The sequence below is a fragment of the Squalius cephalus genome (genome assembly GCF_949319135.1).
Source record: "Squalius cephalus genome assembly, chromosome: 8".
In the NCBI taxonomy this organism is placed as follows: Eukaryota; Metazoa; Chordata; class Actinopteri; order Cypriniformes; family Leuciscidae; genus Squalius; species Squalius cephalus.
In genome coordinates, this window is record NC_137129.1 from 32,686,297 (window position 1) to 32,704,483 (window position 18,187).

Here is an 18,187-nt window from a genome sequence, read left to right on the forward strand (position 1 = left end):
TTTGTGTTTTTACAGTCTTGGTGAGCATAAGAGACACCAAAAAATCTTACCGGTCCCAAACTTTTGAACGGTAGTGTGTGTGTGTGTGTGTGTGTACAATGTATATATATATATATATATAAATATTCAACATCAGATTTGCTTAAAAACAATAGCAAAGTCAAAGCCCCGTTTATACCTGGTATTAACATTCATTTAGCAACTTACTAGGTGTTCAAAAGAAAGGACTCATGACTATGTACATCACTTACTATGTCAGTGTGTTACTGCATTTTGATAAAGCACAATTTTTTTTTTAAAAAGCACAAAAATGATGATGATTACTTGGACTTTAAGATAACTAGAATTAAGATCAACTAACTAATAAGTTACTTTCTTGTGCATAAGTATGCAGTTTTTCCAATTTTTTTTTCTTCTTTTGAATTTTAAACCCTTGTTTAAGCACAATGGATGGTAGACAGGCGAGTAGACGATCCTTATAACGTTTACACTACAAATGCAACATGGCCACATGTGTTTCTGACTACCTCTGAACGCGGTTTGAGTGAACCGATCATTTGCACCCTATTTAGTAGTGCTACTGACCACATGTGATTGAATCAACCGAGACGGATCTTAAAACCAGGTGTAAACGGGGTCATAGTTTACTGTACTCAAAGAAAAACAAGCAAACCAAATTATAAGAGAGGACTTTTTGGGCTGAGTGCCTTAACTTACATATCTTCTCAAAAAACACGATCTATTCTAGACCAATACATGTTCTACTGTCCTGAATTAGACTACCAGAGACCAAACCGTTTTCCCTATATTGATCAGAATTCAGCAAGCTGCCTTTTTTCTCCACGTGGCTGAATTGTAGTTGAAATATTGCGCGAGTGCTGGCTTGTCTGACGAGTTTAATATATACTAGGCTATCTTCGGTACGGTCATCTCTGAGCAAATATTCATTTATGGCATGAACAGATATATACAGCTGTTATAAATTGTGTTTGACGTGTAAAGCAGTTAACAATTTTACAACTTTGAGTGTGTTCAACAGAGATTTCATGTGAAGAGCCACTTTAAATGTACTTGAATGGCGCCATGCAGTGTTGAGCTTTATGAAACGCTGCTTGAATTATTCTAGACACTAATTGTTGCCTTTACTGTCAGTCTCAAGAAACTATATCAATTTAATTTTATATATTTATATATATATATATATATATATATATATATATATATATATATATATATATATATATATATTAGTCTTTTTAAAAGGAAACTGGTCTTCCTTGTAGGTTTAAAAATAACTGTTCAGTTTAAGAAGTCTTCCATTATCCAAACATAGCTACAACATTTTGCCCTCTTACACTCTTGCCTATAGAACTTGTAATGTGAATATCGCACAGATTAATATTATATATTATTGTCATGATATATTTTGTAAACTATACCTGACTTGCAAGAATGTTACTGTGTCTTCTGTTATGTAACATTTGCCTGAGGGTTGTAATTCCTTTAATATGTAACAACACAGTTTAATGAATCAAATGTGTCAACAGACCACTGTTTTTGTTTTTTTATTATGTTTATTTATGTTTTTTAATGGAGCATGTCAGATTAGTGAGTGTGATTTTCTCTATGTGTCAGATTTCCTTATGCAGTATTTGTGTGTCTCATTTGCTTGTGTATGCAAATGTATAATGATTTGGTGTGTGTTTAGGTTTTTTATATAATTTGATACTATTTGTCTAAGCTATATAGAAAATGTCATTGAGTAATTTGGTGCATGCGTTTTTTCCTATACAATTTGTTAGTTTAAATGTATGTCCTGGTTTGTTTTGATTCTGCTTTGCGTAAATTAAAAGCAGTTTGTCCTTTAATTTAATGTCTGATCAATTTTGTTTCAGCACATGCACATATCAGGGTTTCCTGGAAAGCCAGGAAATATCGAGGAATTTCAAAAGTGTGATTTGCAGGGCTGGAAAATCTATTAATAAATTGATAAAACATTAACAAAAATAAATAATGCACCTCTAATAATAGTAATTAAGATGTAATAGAAATTAATCTATAGTGAATATGTAATTGTAAAGTGAATAAATTTTTTTTTTCCCACTAAAATTAAGAAACTAACAATATTAATAATAATAAATTAATGGGAATATATATTAAAACTGCTGTAAGAATCTGCTCAGTAAACAAATTAACAAAACTGTTTTTAAAAAAATCAATAATTAAAAGTCATGGACATTTTCTAGTTATGCTCATCTCTAGAAAGTTCTCATATAAGTACAATCTTAAAAATCCTTATCCAGCGAATAACACATGACTGGAAAAGTCATGAAAACTAGTTGGTCAAACAGTGTAGGAAGTAGGAACCCTGACATAATCTTTACTCAATTACTGACCAAATTATAGTCTTTATTAATCCCATGATCACGTCTGCACACGTCTGACTAATTTCACTTCACTCTCTCAAACAAACACACACATTTGGAATGTGTTTTCTAAATTATATGGCCATAAATACAGTCCAACTGCAGCACACCTGGACCTGTGATGTCGTCACGGATGTGGGCGTGGCGACTGCGCTGGTCAGAGGCCGCGGGAGCGAGCGCACACACTCAGCACAGGAATTCCCGGCGAACGAGGGGATGTACATGATGATGTACTTTACCGGAGTTTTCAGGGAATCTCGTGATTGAAAACCATTTGGTCTACGGTGCTTAGATGAAATTAACACACCAAGAGGATTTTAAAGGTTTTGAAGTGGAAGTAAACATCGAGGAGCGTCTGTCTGGGTGAAATTGAAAAAGACGTTAGGATATAATATAACTTAAACAGAACATCACAGCGGGCAGGTAAGTCATTAAAAGTAACTACAAAAAGTTTTTATTAAGTGGGACCACTCATTGACTGTCTGGTACAGTTAAAACAATCACAATGAAAAGAGAAAAAAGAAAGGAAAAGAATAACAGGAGAACACCGGTTAAATATTTTAAGTGCCATTAACGTTACTTCTTCATCGACCAAATATCAATAAGCGGACACGTAACGTACATTTCCTGCATTATACAGGTTCTTTTTATATATCAGTTCAGAGGACTGAAATGTTTAATAATCCCTTACGTTGTTAACATTTAATTTGTGCGTGTGCATGTGTGCGCGTAACCCGCCGGTCTGTTCTTTCTGTAAACAATGACAGCCGTTAAGAGTGAAGAAAGGATTAGGAGAAGGAAATTCTATTTGGGTGTTGAGAATGTGTAATTGAGTGTGCGAAAGAAGGCTCTTTGTGTCTGACCCTATATCTGTAATCTCCAGGGGCCCTGTGCTACCTGAGACCTTTGTGAGGAACTGCTGCCTTTCTTGCCTATGGAGTTCTGTTTAAAAACATGACTTCATGGAGAGAGAGGGAGAGAGAATGAGCAAAGAGGATTGAACTGGGAAGACAGAGGTTAAGGGTGAAATTGACACAGAAAAGATGAGCTAAGCAGGATCAGGATCTTTTTGCTTTGGAGATGGGACAGCGGCAGCATTTATAAAAGAGACATACATGGGTCACTTTCTAGATGGCATCAAAGAATGCACAGGCAAGCTCTTAAATGAATGCTCATACAGTAGCCTATAGCCTATAAACAAACAGAATTATTTTTATTTGAATGTCATTTGAGATGTCATTTCATTCATTTACATTTATTCATTATTAAATCTATGTGTTATTATTATTTCTTATGTTGTTGTTTTTTTTAAAGTAAAAAAATGTAACTTAAAAGGAGACAGATCAGTAAATGGCAATGAAATGACATTTAAGGTAATAAGAAAAAGGGGAAACGTTGAGCAGAGGTCAGCGAACCCAATGAATGTGTGTGGCCTGAGTCTCAAGTGTGTTATTGGCACAGTTGCTGTTAACGCCGTCATTACGTGGAGGAGTACCGTAGAAGTCAGCGTATCATAAACATGGAATCTCTGCAAATACGACCGGAATGCTTTCTTGGAAGTCACACAGTTCCACTTTATTTTGCTAACTTAAAGATAAGGGGCTGGTTGCATAAACCACTAAGACTAGTCTTACAAGTCAGTCATCAATTTTTTTTTGGCCTAATTTGATGCTGAAAAGTAAGACTGACTGCCCCTTGACTAACTTCTAGAGGCTCATACTAGTAGATCTTAAAACACTGTCTTGACATAATGGCCATACTGGCGCCTGAGCTTATTCTCATTGATTACCATTAGGGATGCGGCTCCGATACGGCCATTTTTGTCGGATTGGGTATCGGTATCAGCTGATACTCAGAATGTTTGGTATCGGATCAGATCGATTCTGAAAAAATGGTATCGGTGCATCCCTAATTACCATTGATTCTCCAATCTGATTGCGAATGCATTGATTTCTGATAATAAACCTTTTGAGGTGAGGTCATTTCCTTTGATAAGTGTCAGTGCTTTTGATCTTTTGACCTTTTAAAGTTTCTTGAACTAATGCCTTTACAATGATTCTTGAGATTATTTGAATATGACACTGTATATTTATTTACTAGAACTTAAAGTGCTGTTCATTGGTTGATCTTTGAATTGTTCAAAGTCTGCTGTAACAGTAAACTCCTTAACCTTGGCAAATAGAGATCTAGTCATTAGTAAGAGCTATTCTGAGTTCTGTATTACTCAGAACCCCCTCTGAGACTACATGTGGCCTTCTTTGCAACGAATAAGAAAAGGAAGAGGAGATAAATAGAGTGAGGGGTGACAAAGGGAAGGGGGTGGAGGGCATGTTTATAGTCACTTGGTGACTGACAGCACACAAGGTGGCGAGGGGGGTGGACATCTTCAGAGAGATAGAAGTAAATGTGAAAAAGTAAAATGCCATTTGAAACACCCCAAATTAAGTTCATTTGGAGCTCATTTCGGGAGTTAGGAAGAGTTCTGAAAAAGTTTGCTCCAGCTGGTAAACGCCTTCCAACTACCATAGAGTGGTGCAGGTATGACATCACAACCGTAAGTTAGCATCACACTGGTTCTCTCGACAAAAACCCAATAGGATTTTCCCACAGGCTTTTGGATTATCGCTAAAGACAAGCTCTGTGATCAAAATAAGATTACATGTTTTGTCCATCAAGATAATTATCACAGGTGGACACAACTTTTTTGAATTCTGAAGCCTAAATGCAGTCGCCAGAAGTAAAAAGCTAAAGGTAGACTATAAATGAACTACACCACGGTCCCATGAGTTCAACGTCACCATGACTAAGCTTCCGACAACTCTTTCAGTCTTTATCTAAAAACATTTTCCCAGTACATTTGAGTTAGAATAGTTTGTGAGCACAATTATAAACATAACAATGCTGTAAAAGCCGATTGAGTTACCTGTTTAATCTCCTCGACAGCCTCTGTAGTCCCATTTAGCCACTTGTTAGCAACTGCCTTTTTCAAGACACTTAGCTTCAAAAAATCATGAGTGTGTTAATACTGATGTATTTAATGTCGTAGAATAAAGTGTCCTAAACCTGTGTTTTCCACAGACCTTATTTCAGCCATTTAACTAAAACCCCATTCAAAACGAAGGAATGATGCAACCAGAAGTGCTAAAATGCTAACTTGCTTCTGCGTTCTGGCCTACAAAGTGATGTCTTACCTGCACCACTCTATTAGTCCGTGGTTATTACGCAACAGGTATATGAGTCTATGAGGCTCTACCTTTGACCTGGAAATCTCTGGTTCATTTCTTCTGTTTGGTCCGTTGAGGTGAGACGCGAGTAAAAACATAGCTACTTTAGTAGAAATTGAAGTTGTCTAAATGAAAGTGACACTGACACAGTTTTTTATGTTTAACACTGTAAAGCTGCTGCTTCCTTTAAAACATTGTATAACAGGTTATATAAATAAACATGACATGACTGGAGTGACGAATTGCAGAGCTATTGCAACTATATCGTTATGATCAGACGCTTTAACTGCTTTTTTCTCACCACTTTCGTTTTGTTGTGTTTTTAATTTGTTATTGAGAGGAAAGCACATATTTACATATTTTTCTGAACTCCGCTCTCAGCAGTGTGAGTGGTGTCTAGGGGTGTGACGGTTAGTAGGCTATATAACCGTGAGACCGACGGTTATAGTTGAACACCGTCATTAGATCTCTATAACCGCCAAAACCGTGTTATTAAAATATTTTTTACAAACATTTTTTATCATAGAGAATGTTTAAACACTAATTAAAAACAATTGTTAACAGTCTGTGTCATTAATGGTCTACGTCGTTTCCAACTGTATTTGATTCTTTGCCAAGTACCAACGCAAGTTTTGTTTTGTAAATCGTCAGACATGATTTTTACCACTTCATTAAAGGGGGGGTGAAATGCTCATTTTCACTCAATCTCCTGTTAATCTTGAGTACCTATAGAGTAATATTGCATCCTTCATATCTCCAAAAAGTATTTTGTTTTATTAAATTTTTAACATAAAGATAGGCTGTACCGAGTCTTTCCGGAAAAAACCGAGCGGCTGGGGGCGGGCCGTGTGGGCGAAGCTTAGCTGTGCTAACGCGCCAAGCTAGTGACAACACACAGAGACATTTGTTCAACAAACAGTTTTACTCACCGTCCGGTTCCAACGCACGACCGCAAACCTTTATCATTGTGACTGATCGATCCTTAAGCATTAGACGATCTGCAAATCCGTAGATCTGGGCTTTGTTTATAAAACAATCATCGTCGAAATGCAGGGAACAAAAGTCTTACACAACTCCGTTTATGCTCATGAAAACAAACTGCCACGGGTTCCTTAACGCTGGGTTCTTTGGGAATCTGTGCAGGGTTGTCTTGCCCTGGCAACCAAAAACACACTTCTTTGGTGACATTGACTTCCCAAAAGCCGGGCAGGGCGCTTTGATGGCGAACTGCTTTCACTCTCTTGCTCTAGTCTGCGAGTGCGCGCGCGGCCGCGATCTTACCGGAGAAGTGCCCTTAGGACCCATATAAGGAAATTCCGCCCTCTCTTACGTGAGAGAGAGCCATACTCGAAAAAAACTTCCCGAAACTTGTGACAAACCGGAAGGACAATTTTTGGAACAAAAATACTCCTTCAAACGTACAACTTAACTTTTGAAACTTTGTCCATGTTTAGCATGGGAATCCAACTCTTTAACAGTGTAAAAAACTCAGTATGCATGAAACAGCAATTCACCCCCCCTTTAAGTTTTTCTTTGTAGAAAGCCTTTCTTTAAAGCGAATTTCGTTTTGTATAAATTGTATATTAATTTTAATAAATGTTTCATCAACCAATTGCATGTATTTAATAAATAAAAAGCAAATGACAATATAATAACCGTGACATGGAGGCGCCGCTGCACCGCGTTCACTTGCATTGCATTGTGAACTAGAGGCATCTCATCGTAAATGAATGAAACTCAGCGTAGGCCTATGCCTCATACATTAGCATTAAATATCTTTGCTGCATCCTTTCTAGAACAGACAAGGGCTTTCTTGCGGCTCGCATCAGCAGAGCATTGCATCGTCCATAGACCGCAAAACAATCAGCAGATGGCGGCCTTTGAAATTTGGTCAAAAAACGTTATTAAAACGGACAAAATAATACCCCATCCGCGTATCTCTATCAATAACAACATTGAACACTACACAAATGTTAATTTTTTTTTTTTTAATTTAGGTGATCAAATAGCTAATCAGTGTCTGCTCGTTTATTCAAACTAAGTTGTCCTATAACAGACAAACGTCGCAACACCCCCCCGACGACGGTTATGTTACGAACCGTCACATTTGACTCACGTCATAACCGACATCACCAATTCTGAAACCGGCACACCCCTAGTGGTGTCAGGATGTTTGCTAACTGTATACCGCTGCTCACGTATCGAACTTCTTTTTCTAGACAGGGCAACTCCTGTCCTGGAGGGCCACTGTCCTGCAGAGTTTAGCTCCATCCCTAATCAAACACAGCTGAAAAATCTCTACAATAAGGGAATCCACTTCACTAGCTAATTATTCCTGTACCACGATGTCATAGAAATATACAGGGCTACCGCAAAAACTGAATTTTAAAGACAATATTCTAAAGATGGCTGCGCACTTGTTTCTCTGGCGCATAAGGTCTATGTGTTGCATTTCATGTTGCATTTTTTTTTATTCATCTTTATTTCTCACTTGTGTGCTTTTTCTGTGCGAGTCACAGTGAACTGCGGCACTAATACAGTCTCATGAACGTGCAGTTGTGCACAAAAGACCAATGGCCAAGGTCATGATTTTCATTAAACAGTGCATTTTTTATTTTATTTTTTCTTAAATCCTATCCCTTAGAACAATTGGAATAATATACAACATGTTGCATGGGATCATTCTGTGCAACTTGTGTGTCTTTTTTTAAAAAGCTTGATGCAGAGCGCGAGCGGTACTTTAAAAAAAAAATTATCCTTTTGTGTTCCAAAAAAGAAAGGGCATGTTTTCAAGAAAAATTAAAGGAACCAACCAGGTGATACTATACGTACTAATTAAAGTACGTAATTAAAAAAGCAGCATGAACATCTCCTTTTGTGTTCCACAGAAGAAAGTCATACATAATGAAAGTGAGTAATGCAATTGTTTGTAATTTTAGTACTGTCATTTTAAAATGTAAGGGGTTGGTGGATTGACTTTTTTGATGTCCTAATTCATAAAATTAGTCCTGCTGACTGTCAATAAGTTTCTGTTCACCAGGCAACCACAGCCAGTTTCATGAATTCCATCAATTTGATTCGGTTGTAATCAGAAGTCATCCGCTTGTATTTCTGCAGTACAATTCAAGAGGCTCTGTTTAAATGTCAAAAGTGATAAAAAGATGCTAATTCAGTTGCTAATGGTGACAACTTTCAGGTGAGTCATGAACTGAGCGCAGTGTGCCAGTGATGCACCTTCAATCACCACCGATTCGACTCTCAAATGCGTGTGTACACACATTCGCATGCAGCTTGCGACCTGTAGTTCACCCTGACTCACTGTACTGTACACATCCTTTCTCTCATTGTTCTGCATGTTTGCTCTTTGGGAGAGGGACCCAGTGTTAACATGACATCAGTGGAAAGAAGGGAGGGGAATATAAAAACATGGGCTGTAAGAAAATCGAAGGACATTTAAAAGAAAGCTTGGACAGAAAGCTGTTGCCTTTGAGCCATCAAAACAAAATGTCGTGTGAATCATAGAAAGTAATGAACAATGCAATCTTTGTGAAGCAGTTGAACTAAATGCAGGTTTTACTTGGCATGGCTTTTTACTTTAGAGCTTAGGGTCATTGACAACAATACTACAGTTGTAATATTTAATGTTATATATAGCCTATACTTACAAAGGTACACTTTGCTTGTACTGGGTCTTACTAGTGGACCACATTTTGCCTCTAGAACTCTGTTCGTGGCAGATTCAATAAGGTGCTGAGATTCCTCAGAGATTTTGGTCCTTATCGACATGATAGCATCAGGCAGTTGCAGCAGATTTTTCAGCTGCACATCCATAATGCGAATTTCCTGTTCTTCCACGTCCCAAAGATCCTCTATTGGATTGAGATCTGGTGACTGTGGAGGCCATTTGAGTTTAGTGAACGCATTATCACGTTCAAGAAACCAGTTTGAAATGGTTTAAGCTTTGTGATGGCGCGTTATCCTGCTGGATGTAGCCATCGGTAGATGGGTACACTGTGGCCATAACATGATCAATACTCAGGTAGTGTGTGGCGTTTAAACAATGCTCAATTGGTACTTAGGGGCCCAAAGTGTGCCAAGAAAATATCCATGCCATTACACCACCAGCAGCAGCCTGATCCGTTGATACAAGGCAGGATGAATCCATGCTTTCATGTTGTTTAAGCCAAATTCTAACCCTACCATCTGAATGTCGCAGCAGAAATCGAGACTCATCAGACCAGGCAACGTTTTTACGATACGCCCGCAGCGTGCGTCACACAGCAACTGCAGGCTCTGACAAACAGCAAATTATAGCCTACTTCTGCATAATGTGTCTCTTTTTACAACAAAAATGTGAATTCTGCCGGTATTCAGACAGTCTCATGCATACAGCTACAGATTCGGGCTACGGGCTACAGTGGCCTACGTAGGTGAAATTTGTTTGACATTTCTAATCGTAAACACAGGCATGTTGAAGCCTGCAGTAATGTTTTTCATTGATGTTATGGCAGTCCACTCTGCTTATTGTTTTCCGAGAATGTTGCACTCCTGGTTGTCATTGTGCACGAAACTTCACGCCAATAAATCATCAGAAATATTGCTGACTTGTGCAAGCGCCCTCTTAACATTCGTCCTAATGCCTGTTAGTTGTCCGTGGATTTGCCTATATTTGGCGTTGAAAATGGAAACGTCTTTAGACATTTAAAATCGATTTTACAATCGATTCAATGAACACTTATGTCTCAAAAATCGAACAGGATTTTTTCAAAAAAGTGACAGCCCTAATTGTGCATTCAGAGATGCTCTTCTTCATACATCTGTTGTAACAAGTGCCTTTCTATCAGCTGGAACCAGTCTGGCCATTCTCCTTTGACCTCTGGCATCAAAAAGGCATTTTCGCCCACAGGACTGCCGCTCACTGGATATTTTCTCTTTTTCAACCATTCTCTGTAAACCCAGATCAGCAGTTTCTGAAATACTCAAACCAGCCAGTCTGGCACCATCAACCACTTTCACAAGTCACTTAAATCACCTTTCTTCCTCATTCTGATGCTCGTTTGGAATTTCAGCAAATCATATTGACCATTTTCTACATGCCTAAATAATCTAATATAATGATTTGGTGCTCAAGAAAAATTTATTCTTATTATCATTGTTGAAAACAGTTGTGCTGCTTAATATTTTTGTTGAAATTGTGGTCAATTATTTTTTATGATTCTGAAAAACAGTAGGTTTTTTTTAAACCAAAAAAGCTGAATTAAAAGCGTTAGTGTCTTGTGAAAACTTTTGAATTGTATAATATAACCCCCCCCACACACACACACACACACACACACACAATGAAAATCCTATTAATCTATTTTTATACCAATTGACTTTAAGTACCTATGTACTTACATAGAAAAATAAGTACTATGTACTTATTGTGTTCATGTTGTATTGTTTTGCTGCTATTGAGGTGTGATACTGGTAAGGTTAGGGACAGGTGTGGTGGTATGGGTAGGTTTTATGTAATTACAAATGTAATTAAATAAATTAATTACAGCTGTAATTACATGCAGGTATTTTTAAAATATAAGTACAATGTAAAAACATGTGTGTACACAATAACCATTTTATCAAATTCTTAATTTCAATGTTAGTACATAGTAGTTAAAGCCACTTAATATAAAGTGGGACCTACATTTTTAATACTCAGCATGATAAGCTAATATTCCATCCCAAACATAAATGTATTCTTTTAGCATCCCAACTAGCACAGAATGTTGACTTAACCCAGTGGTTCCCAATCCTGGTCCTGGGGACCCACAGCTCTGCACAGTTTGTATGTCTCCCTCATTTAACACATCTGATTCAGATCATCATCTCGTTAGGAAAGAGCTCTATGAACTGAACTGGGTGTGTCAGATAAAGGAGACATATAAAATGTGCAGAGCTGTGGGTCCCCAGGACCAGGATTGAGAACCACTGACTTAACCAGTGGCGTACTTGAGGCAGACTATTTGTTTCTTTGACCATTGGCAGATGGACAGAATATTTGGGGAAACCCGATTGAAAACTTTCATTTTCTTTCCATTCCATTGCAGTGTTAGAGCTGCAGAAATCACACACCTCACCTTTAAAGACATCAGATATGTTCAATAAAAATCCACTGTCCAATTCCACGCCTCTGTTGAGCAATGAAATGGGCTGTAATTTGATCTCTCCATTTTTTGGTTCTAGACTCTAAAGTTAGGGTGGATAATATAGAGAGAGGAGGACGTAGGGAGGCAGAAGCATGCAAGAACGAGTAAATGTATGAGCGAGAGGAGTGGAAAAGAGGCCCAGGAGCGGTAGACAGGACTGAGACTGAGAAGGAGGGGTAAGAGGGTGTATAAAAGACAGTTGCTGTTCTTGTGTGTGTGTGGAGGAAAAAAAGTGCTGGCTGCCTTCACGGTGACATAATGTGATTATGGTATTATCAGTAATCTTGTGATGATCTTGTGGAATTTTAAATGTTATGACATCTGAGTCAAGCAGATGTACACTGCATTTTAAGTCCAAAATGAACTTTTTGCCACACCTGCCAAAGGTGAAAATTTTGCAGCCAAATCATCAGCCAAAAAAACAAACATTTTTTGCATTCATTTATTATTAAAAATATGTATTTGTACCTATGACCAATGTAATTATTGTTTTTATCCTTGCATATATTTGTGACTCAAATTCTGGAGGGGAAAAACCTTTTAGGCGTCCTAGATAAACTTCAGATTTTCTACTAATATTTGCAGATCTATTCAATGAATCAGTTGATCCAAAAATGAATGATTCATTTATGAATCAAATTGGTTTGGTTTTTGAGTTTGAATTCATTGGCCAAATGGAGGAGAAGATTTACTGTGTCCTTGCTACATATGTTACATGTACTTAATGCATTATTAACCCTCTGGGGTCTGGGGTGTTTTTGGGGTCCTTGAGATGTTCTGACATGCCCTGACATTTGTGCTTTTTTCAGTTGCTTATAAACATATTAATGGCAAAAAAAAATTACACACTATTTAGCACAAATCGATCATATTTTGTAAAATTACATTTATATTTGCATTTATGTCAAAACCTAGACACTTTTAAACATCAAAAGGACATTTATTAATATGTATTCGTGTCAAAATGACAAATAAACAGATTTTCCTATTCAATTTTGCATGGAAACGCTTCCAAGATGCGTGTCGCGTGAAAAATAGGCGTCGGTTCTATTTCTAGAATGCACGCGTTTTCCACGCGGCTCGTGCCGCGCCTGAGACGCGCGTCTCACACAGGCAGTGTGCAAACTCTAAACTGTTAACATGGGAGCCGAAATAAAAACGGACACGCCACGCAGCTGAGACGCTTACGCCACGCATCCAGTGTTTCACCGGCCTTATCCAGCGGATGTGGGCGTTTCACAGGTTTGTATGGATCGCCTCACATTTGCGTTTGAATAGCGCGGTCTCCGTAGGCGGAGTCACATTAAAACTTAATTAGCTGAGATGAGAACGACTGACATCTCTCTCTTTACATACATATTATATAAACTGTGAATATTTGTTTTTTATAAAAATTACTTCATTTGAAAGAAGAGAATTCAAGCTTCATGCCTGTGTGACTGTATGCCTGTTTGACTGAGTATTCGCTGAGTTACAGTTCATTTTCGGACGCGTTTCAGAATTGACTTCACTGACGGAGAGTAGGCAGAACTCGCATCATGTTTATTTTTCTTTATTTGGCGAAAAGCACAACACTTTGTTTTTATTATGAGCATACACAAAAAAAATACACACTAAACAGGATCGATTGATGTATAACACAAGCATATAAGATAAAAATTAATATTTTTTTTTAATTATTTTTTTGCACTCATATGGAAAAAAACGAGCCTATCGCGCCGGCGCGATAGCCGACCTCAGGGGGTTAACAGTACATTATGCATAATTACATGCAACTAAACCTAAACAAAATCAGCACCCACCACCTTCCCCAGCTCCACCTGTATAGATGTGCTACGGGGTTATTTCATGTATGTTATATGTGCTATATGTGCAGCAGTAGCATGTCTGTGAATGTATTGGCAGAAGCAAGTCTCTGTACTTGCTCTGCAGCAGATCTATTTCACCAAGACCAAATACATTAACATTGCCATATTCCTCACATAAATACTTTAGAATGCTAAAGTATGTTCTTTAAAAAACTTATTTTGTTTTCCTCGATTTAAAAAAATACTGTGAGTAATTGACATGATTGTAATATTTGGGAGATCTATGCCTTATTTTTCTTTTTCTTTTTTAAATTGTGATAGTAGAAATGTACTGTTTAAGAACAACGATGCATGTTTGATATGCTTTACACACAGTGACATAACAGTTTTGTTGCTAGGAAACAAAATCATGAACTGCGATTGCAACAATCTCGACCTCTACGTTCTCTTTCTACTGTCAACTTACTTTCTCTCATTGTACGTGCTTGCATACACAAAGGTGTGGAACAGAGGTAATAACTGCCTTATCTCGGCCTGTTGGCAGACCGTGTCTTTGTGTCGTGTACAAATTATTTGCAGAACATTACTCACTTTTAATGTGTGTTGCAAACTGGAACACTAAAATGACAGAAGAGGAAATGGTTTTATATAGGCATGTGTGTGCTTCACAATGCATTCCTAATAGAATGGGAATAAAGAAAAGGATGGAAGAACCACTCCAGACTTTCAAAACGGTGTTATGCGATAACCATAGAGACCGAGGGGAAGAAAGGAAGAGGGAGGTAAAATGAGAGATAAACAGACTCTAGAGTGAAAACATGAACCAAAGCTGTTCCCACCCAATCACTCGCTTTCCATAAACTCCCTGTGAGGTTACGACACATTTTTACTAAATGTGCAATGACCTGGGAAGCTTTTATGACTGCATGAATTCCCTCATGTGCTGGACTTTTATTGTAGTTGTAAACAAAACTGTGATATGTTATCAGATCCTAGAAAACTGGTAACATCTAATTAACTGGATGTATAGAAGTCAAAAATATTTTATATGACTGAATAAACCTGACCAGGGCCGTCCTTAAAAGGCGATGCAAGTGGTGTGACCGCAGCAACCTGCGCTTTAGGGGGTCCCGCGGCGAACGGGTCGAGGGGGACCCACCCCTCCGGAAGGTGATGGCGAATTGACTGACATCATGCTTGGGATCCCAACAAAATCTGACTACATTAGGTTACACTGATTTAAGCACCTTAAGGAATGAAATGGACCTAAGATTTTCATCTAACAGATCATAAAAGATAAAATAATCAGATAAAATCCCATAGACTTATAGTGAAGGAGAGACCTGAGGGATAGCTAGAGACTTTTGACTTTGCCTGAAAGCAGCTACCTTGCAACAACCATCCAGCACACCTTAGCAACTAGATAACAATGTGGTAAAAACCAATTAGCACACCTTAGCAACCATATAATTCCCTTTCGACCATTCATAGCATTGCACTCAAATTTTCTTCAATGAAACAATATTGTTGTTATTGTTATTTCTTTAATTTACTGTACATGTACATCAAAGTGTTGGGGAAGCTGTTTTTTATGTAAATAGACAATGCTTTTATTCAGGGATATGTTTAAATGGTTTTCAAAAAAGTGTTTAAAAATTAGTCTTATTTTAATTTTAAGTGTTTTAATTTTAATTTTAAGTGTTTAATAAATAATCACTTTATTCTCGCCTTGAAGATAGTCTTGCTGATGACAGCATTAAAAGATTATTAATAGTTTGACTTGACTTGACTTGATGGATTAATGGTGGTCTGGATCTCTAGCAGGTGTATTGGATATTACTTTTTGTGTTATGTTTTGTTGTTTTAACTATTTTACCCAAGCATATTCTCAAGAAACTGTAATGTCATATTTTGATCTGTAGGGGGAGCAGTGAAGCTATAATCTGAGTATGGGCCCTGAGGAGCTGCCTGACCTTATGGACACGGTATGAAATTGTGCATTATGTGTTTCTGTGTGAAGAAGTTTTGCATGAATTGTTCTTATGCACACTTACAACACAAGCTCATTTGTTCGTTCCCTTACTCATTACACCTAGATGTCGAGCACTCCTCCTCCCTCTCCCCGTCCTTCATGTTCCTCATTGTCACCTCCTCAGTACTCTCCACCGATCTCCCCCGGCCTTCCGGTCGTGACCTTACGCTCCCCTGCCACTCGTCACTTGCTTCAGCTCGACCCCTGGAGGAGACACAGCTGGGAACCTGGAGCCGTGGCGCAGGGATATCCACCCAATGACTCACGCAGGTGAAAACACATTTACATCTGTGGCACTTCAGTTCTTCAGAATGATCCAAGTGTGCTCTGCCTGAATTAATAAAAAAAATACAGTACAGTATAGTACAGAGAATACAGCAACATTGTGAGCTGCATTTTTATATATATATATATATATATATATATATATATATATATATATATATATATATATATTGCAAAGCTAGCATTTTCAGCATCATTACTCCAGTCTTCAGTGTCACATGATCTTTCAGAAATCATTCTAATATGATGATTTGTCGCTCAAGAAACATTTCTTGTTTTCAATTTTGAAAATCATTGTGCTGCTTAATATTTCTTTACAATTTTTTGATGAATATGAACACCATTTTTTGGAAATGTAAACTTTTTGTTACATTATAAGTGTTTTTACTGGGTTATTTTTATCAGTTTAATGCATACCTGCTGAGTCAAAGTATTAAAGTAAACAAAATCTTACTGACTCCAAACTTTTGAATTTTATAATATAAACAAATGTCTTTTTGTCAGAAAACCCTCACAACCTAAATTATTTACTTAAAATGTTTACTGAAATGAATGGTTAACCCTGCAAAATATGAATATATATATATATATATATATATATATATAAGTTTATATTTTTCTTACCCTTATTATATTTAAAATAACATTTTTTATTACAATACTTTATACTGAGTTAGGCCATTACAATATATAATATGGGACATATGCCCAAATTATTGGTTTGCATGTTTTATGGGGGCTTTCCATAGACATAATGATTTTTATACTGTACAAATTGTATTGAATAAATTGTACATTCAATATATTCAAACTTTCTGCATTTTTACATATTGAAAAAACATCACTTAGTATGATTTATAAGCTGTATTCCTCATGGGGACCAAAAATGTCCCTACAATGACAGGGATTTCAGATATTGCCACCTTTGTGGAGACATTTTGTCCCGATAATGTAGGGTATACCTGAACCACATACACACGCACACACACACACACGCACGCACGCACGCACTCTCTCACACACACACACACACACACACACTCACTCGTCCTCACAACTGTGCTGATATAGGGCCTCTACTGTGTCACTCTGTGGGCTATTATTGTGAGATCACTACCAGCCAGTGCCAATGTACTCAGTGAGGAGACAGACACATACACACACACAGATAAGAACACACACAGACATACATAGGTCTCTCCAGTAGGGAGCTAACATTACACTGCAGTTTGGGTCGTTCTCTGGTTAGTGTTACTGACTTAAAATCAACTAAAGGAAGAGAAAAGAGTGAGATTGAAGTTTTTTATAAATCTTTAATGTTATGGAGTTTGTATATATGTGTGTGTTTACATATGTGTAGGTTTGTTTATGTTATTGCAGATGTACTATGGAATTTATAATTTGTGGTACTCTGTAATGATACTCATCAGACGACAGGACAAAAACAAGTCCAACCTACAATTACTTGCCAAGAGTTATTGTATCGTGTCGTGCAATAACAATGTATGTTGATTCTGTCTCTTTTTCAGTGTGAGCCTGGAAGATCTGGACCCGGATGAGATGTCCTTAGTGCTGAACGGTGCATTGAGGTCAAAGAGAGCTCGTGAAACCCGCCGCAGGTCTGTCACTCAAGCCTCCCTGACGTCACTTACAGAGGAGGAAGTTGGTGCAGAGCATCAGGAACATCATCGATCAGTGCTAGAGGTTAGAACATGCATACAGCTAATGAGCTGTGTACTGTGTACATGTGACCTTCTAAGGCAGGATCCTCGCTGAAAAAAAAAATGCAAACCCCATAGACAATATAAATATAAAATAAAACAGCTCATCTAATTTTTCCTTTTGACCTCCTGAGATCAAGGTTCAGCACCTCATTTCATTTGTCATATGTTGAAAAAAATTATTTGGAGTTTTTAGACTGTATTTTTGTGTTATTTAAGGAAAGTGTAAAATTAGTTCACCAAAATAAAATAAAGCTACTGACGTGAACCGCTCAATATTGAACTTGCATTTAATGGAATGCAATAAATTCTATTTTAAGTGGAGGACTTGAAATAATAAAATATTTAACAAGGATGCATTCAATTTTGAGAAAAGTACAGTACTGTACATACTTTTACAAGGTTACACATATTGGCAAATAAATGCTGTTCTTCTGAAATTTCTGTTCAAAGTATCCTGAATTTTTTTTAACAATGTTCCACATTCATGTGCTGCAATATTAAGC

General features: G+C 37.4%; 1 protein-coding gene across 3 annotated transcripts in view; it reads left to right on the forward strand.

Annotated features, from left to right (window-relative positions):
- The first annotated feature begins 15,563 nt into the window (after nt 1-15,563).
- arhgef2a (Rho guanine nucleotide exchange factor (GEF) 2a) overlaps nt 15,564-18,187 on the forward strand; it is a 43,237-nt gene continuing 40,613 nt past the window's right edge. For 2 of the 3 annotated variants that reach the window (XM_079877954.1, XM_079877955.1), the window contains exons 1-3: nt 15,564-15,628; nt 15,740-15,945; nt 17,490-17,664. In XM_079877954.1, coding sequence (XP_079734080.1) covers nt 15,593-15,628; nt 15,740-15,945; nt 17,490-17,664 — 417 coding nt within the window. In that variant the 5' untranslated portion in view covers nt 15,564-15,592. Of the gene's footprint in view, nt 15,629-15,739; nt 15,946-17,229; nt 17,248-17,489; nt 17,665-18,187 lie in introns of those variants that run through there. The other variant, XM_079877956.1, reaches the window with a different exon arrangement.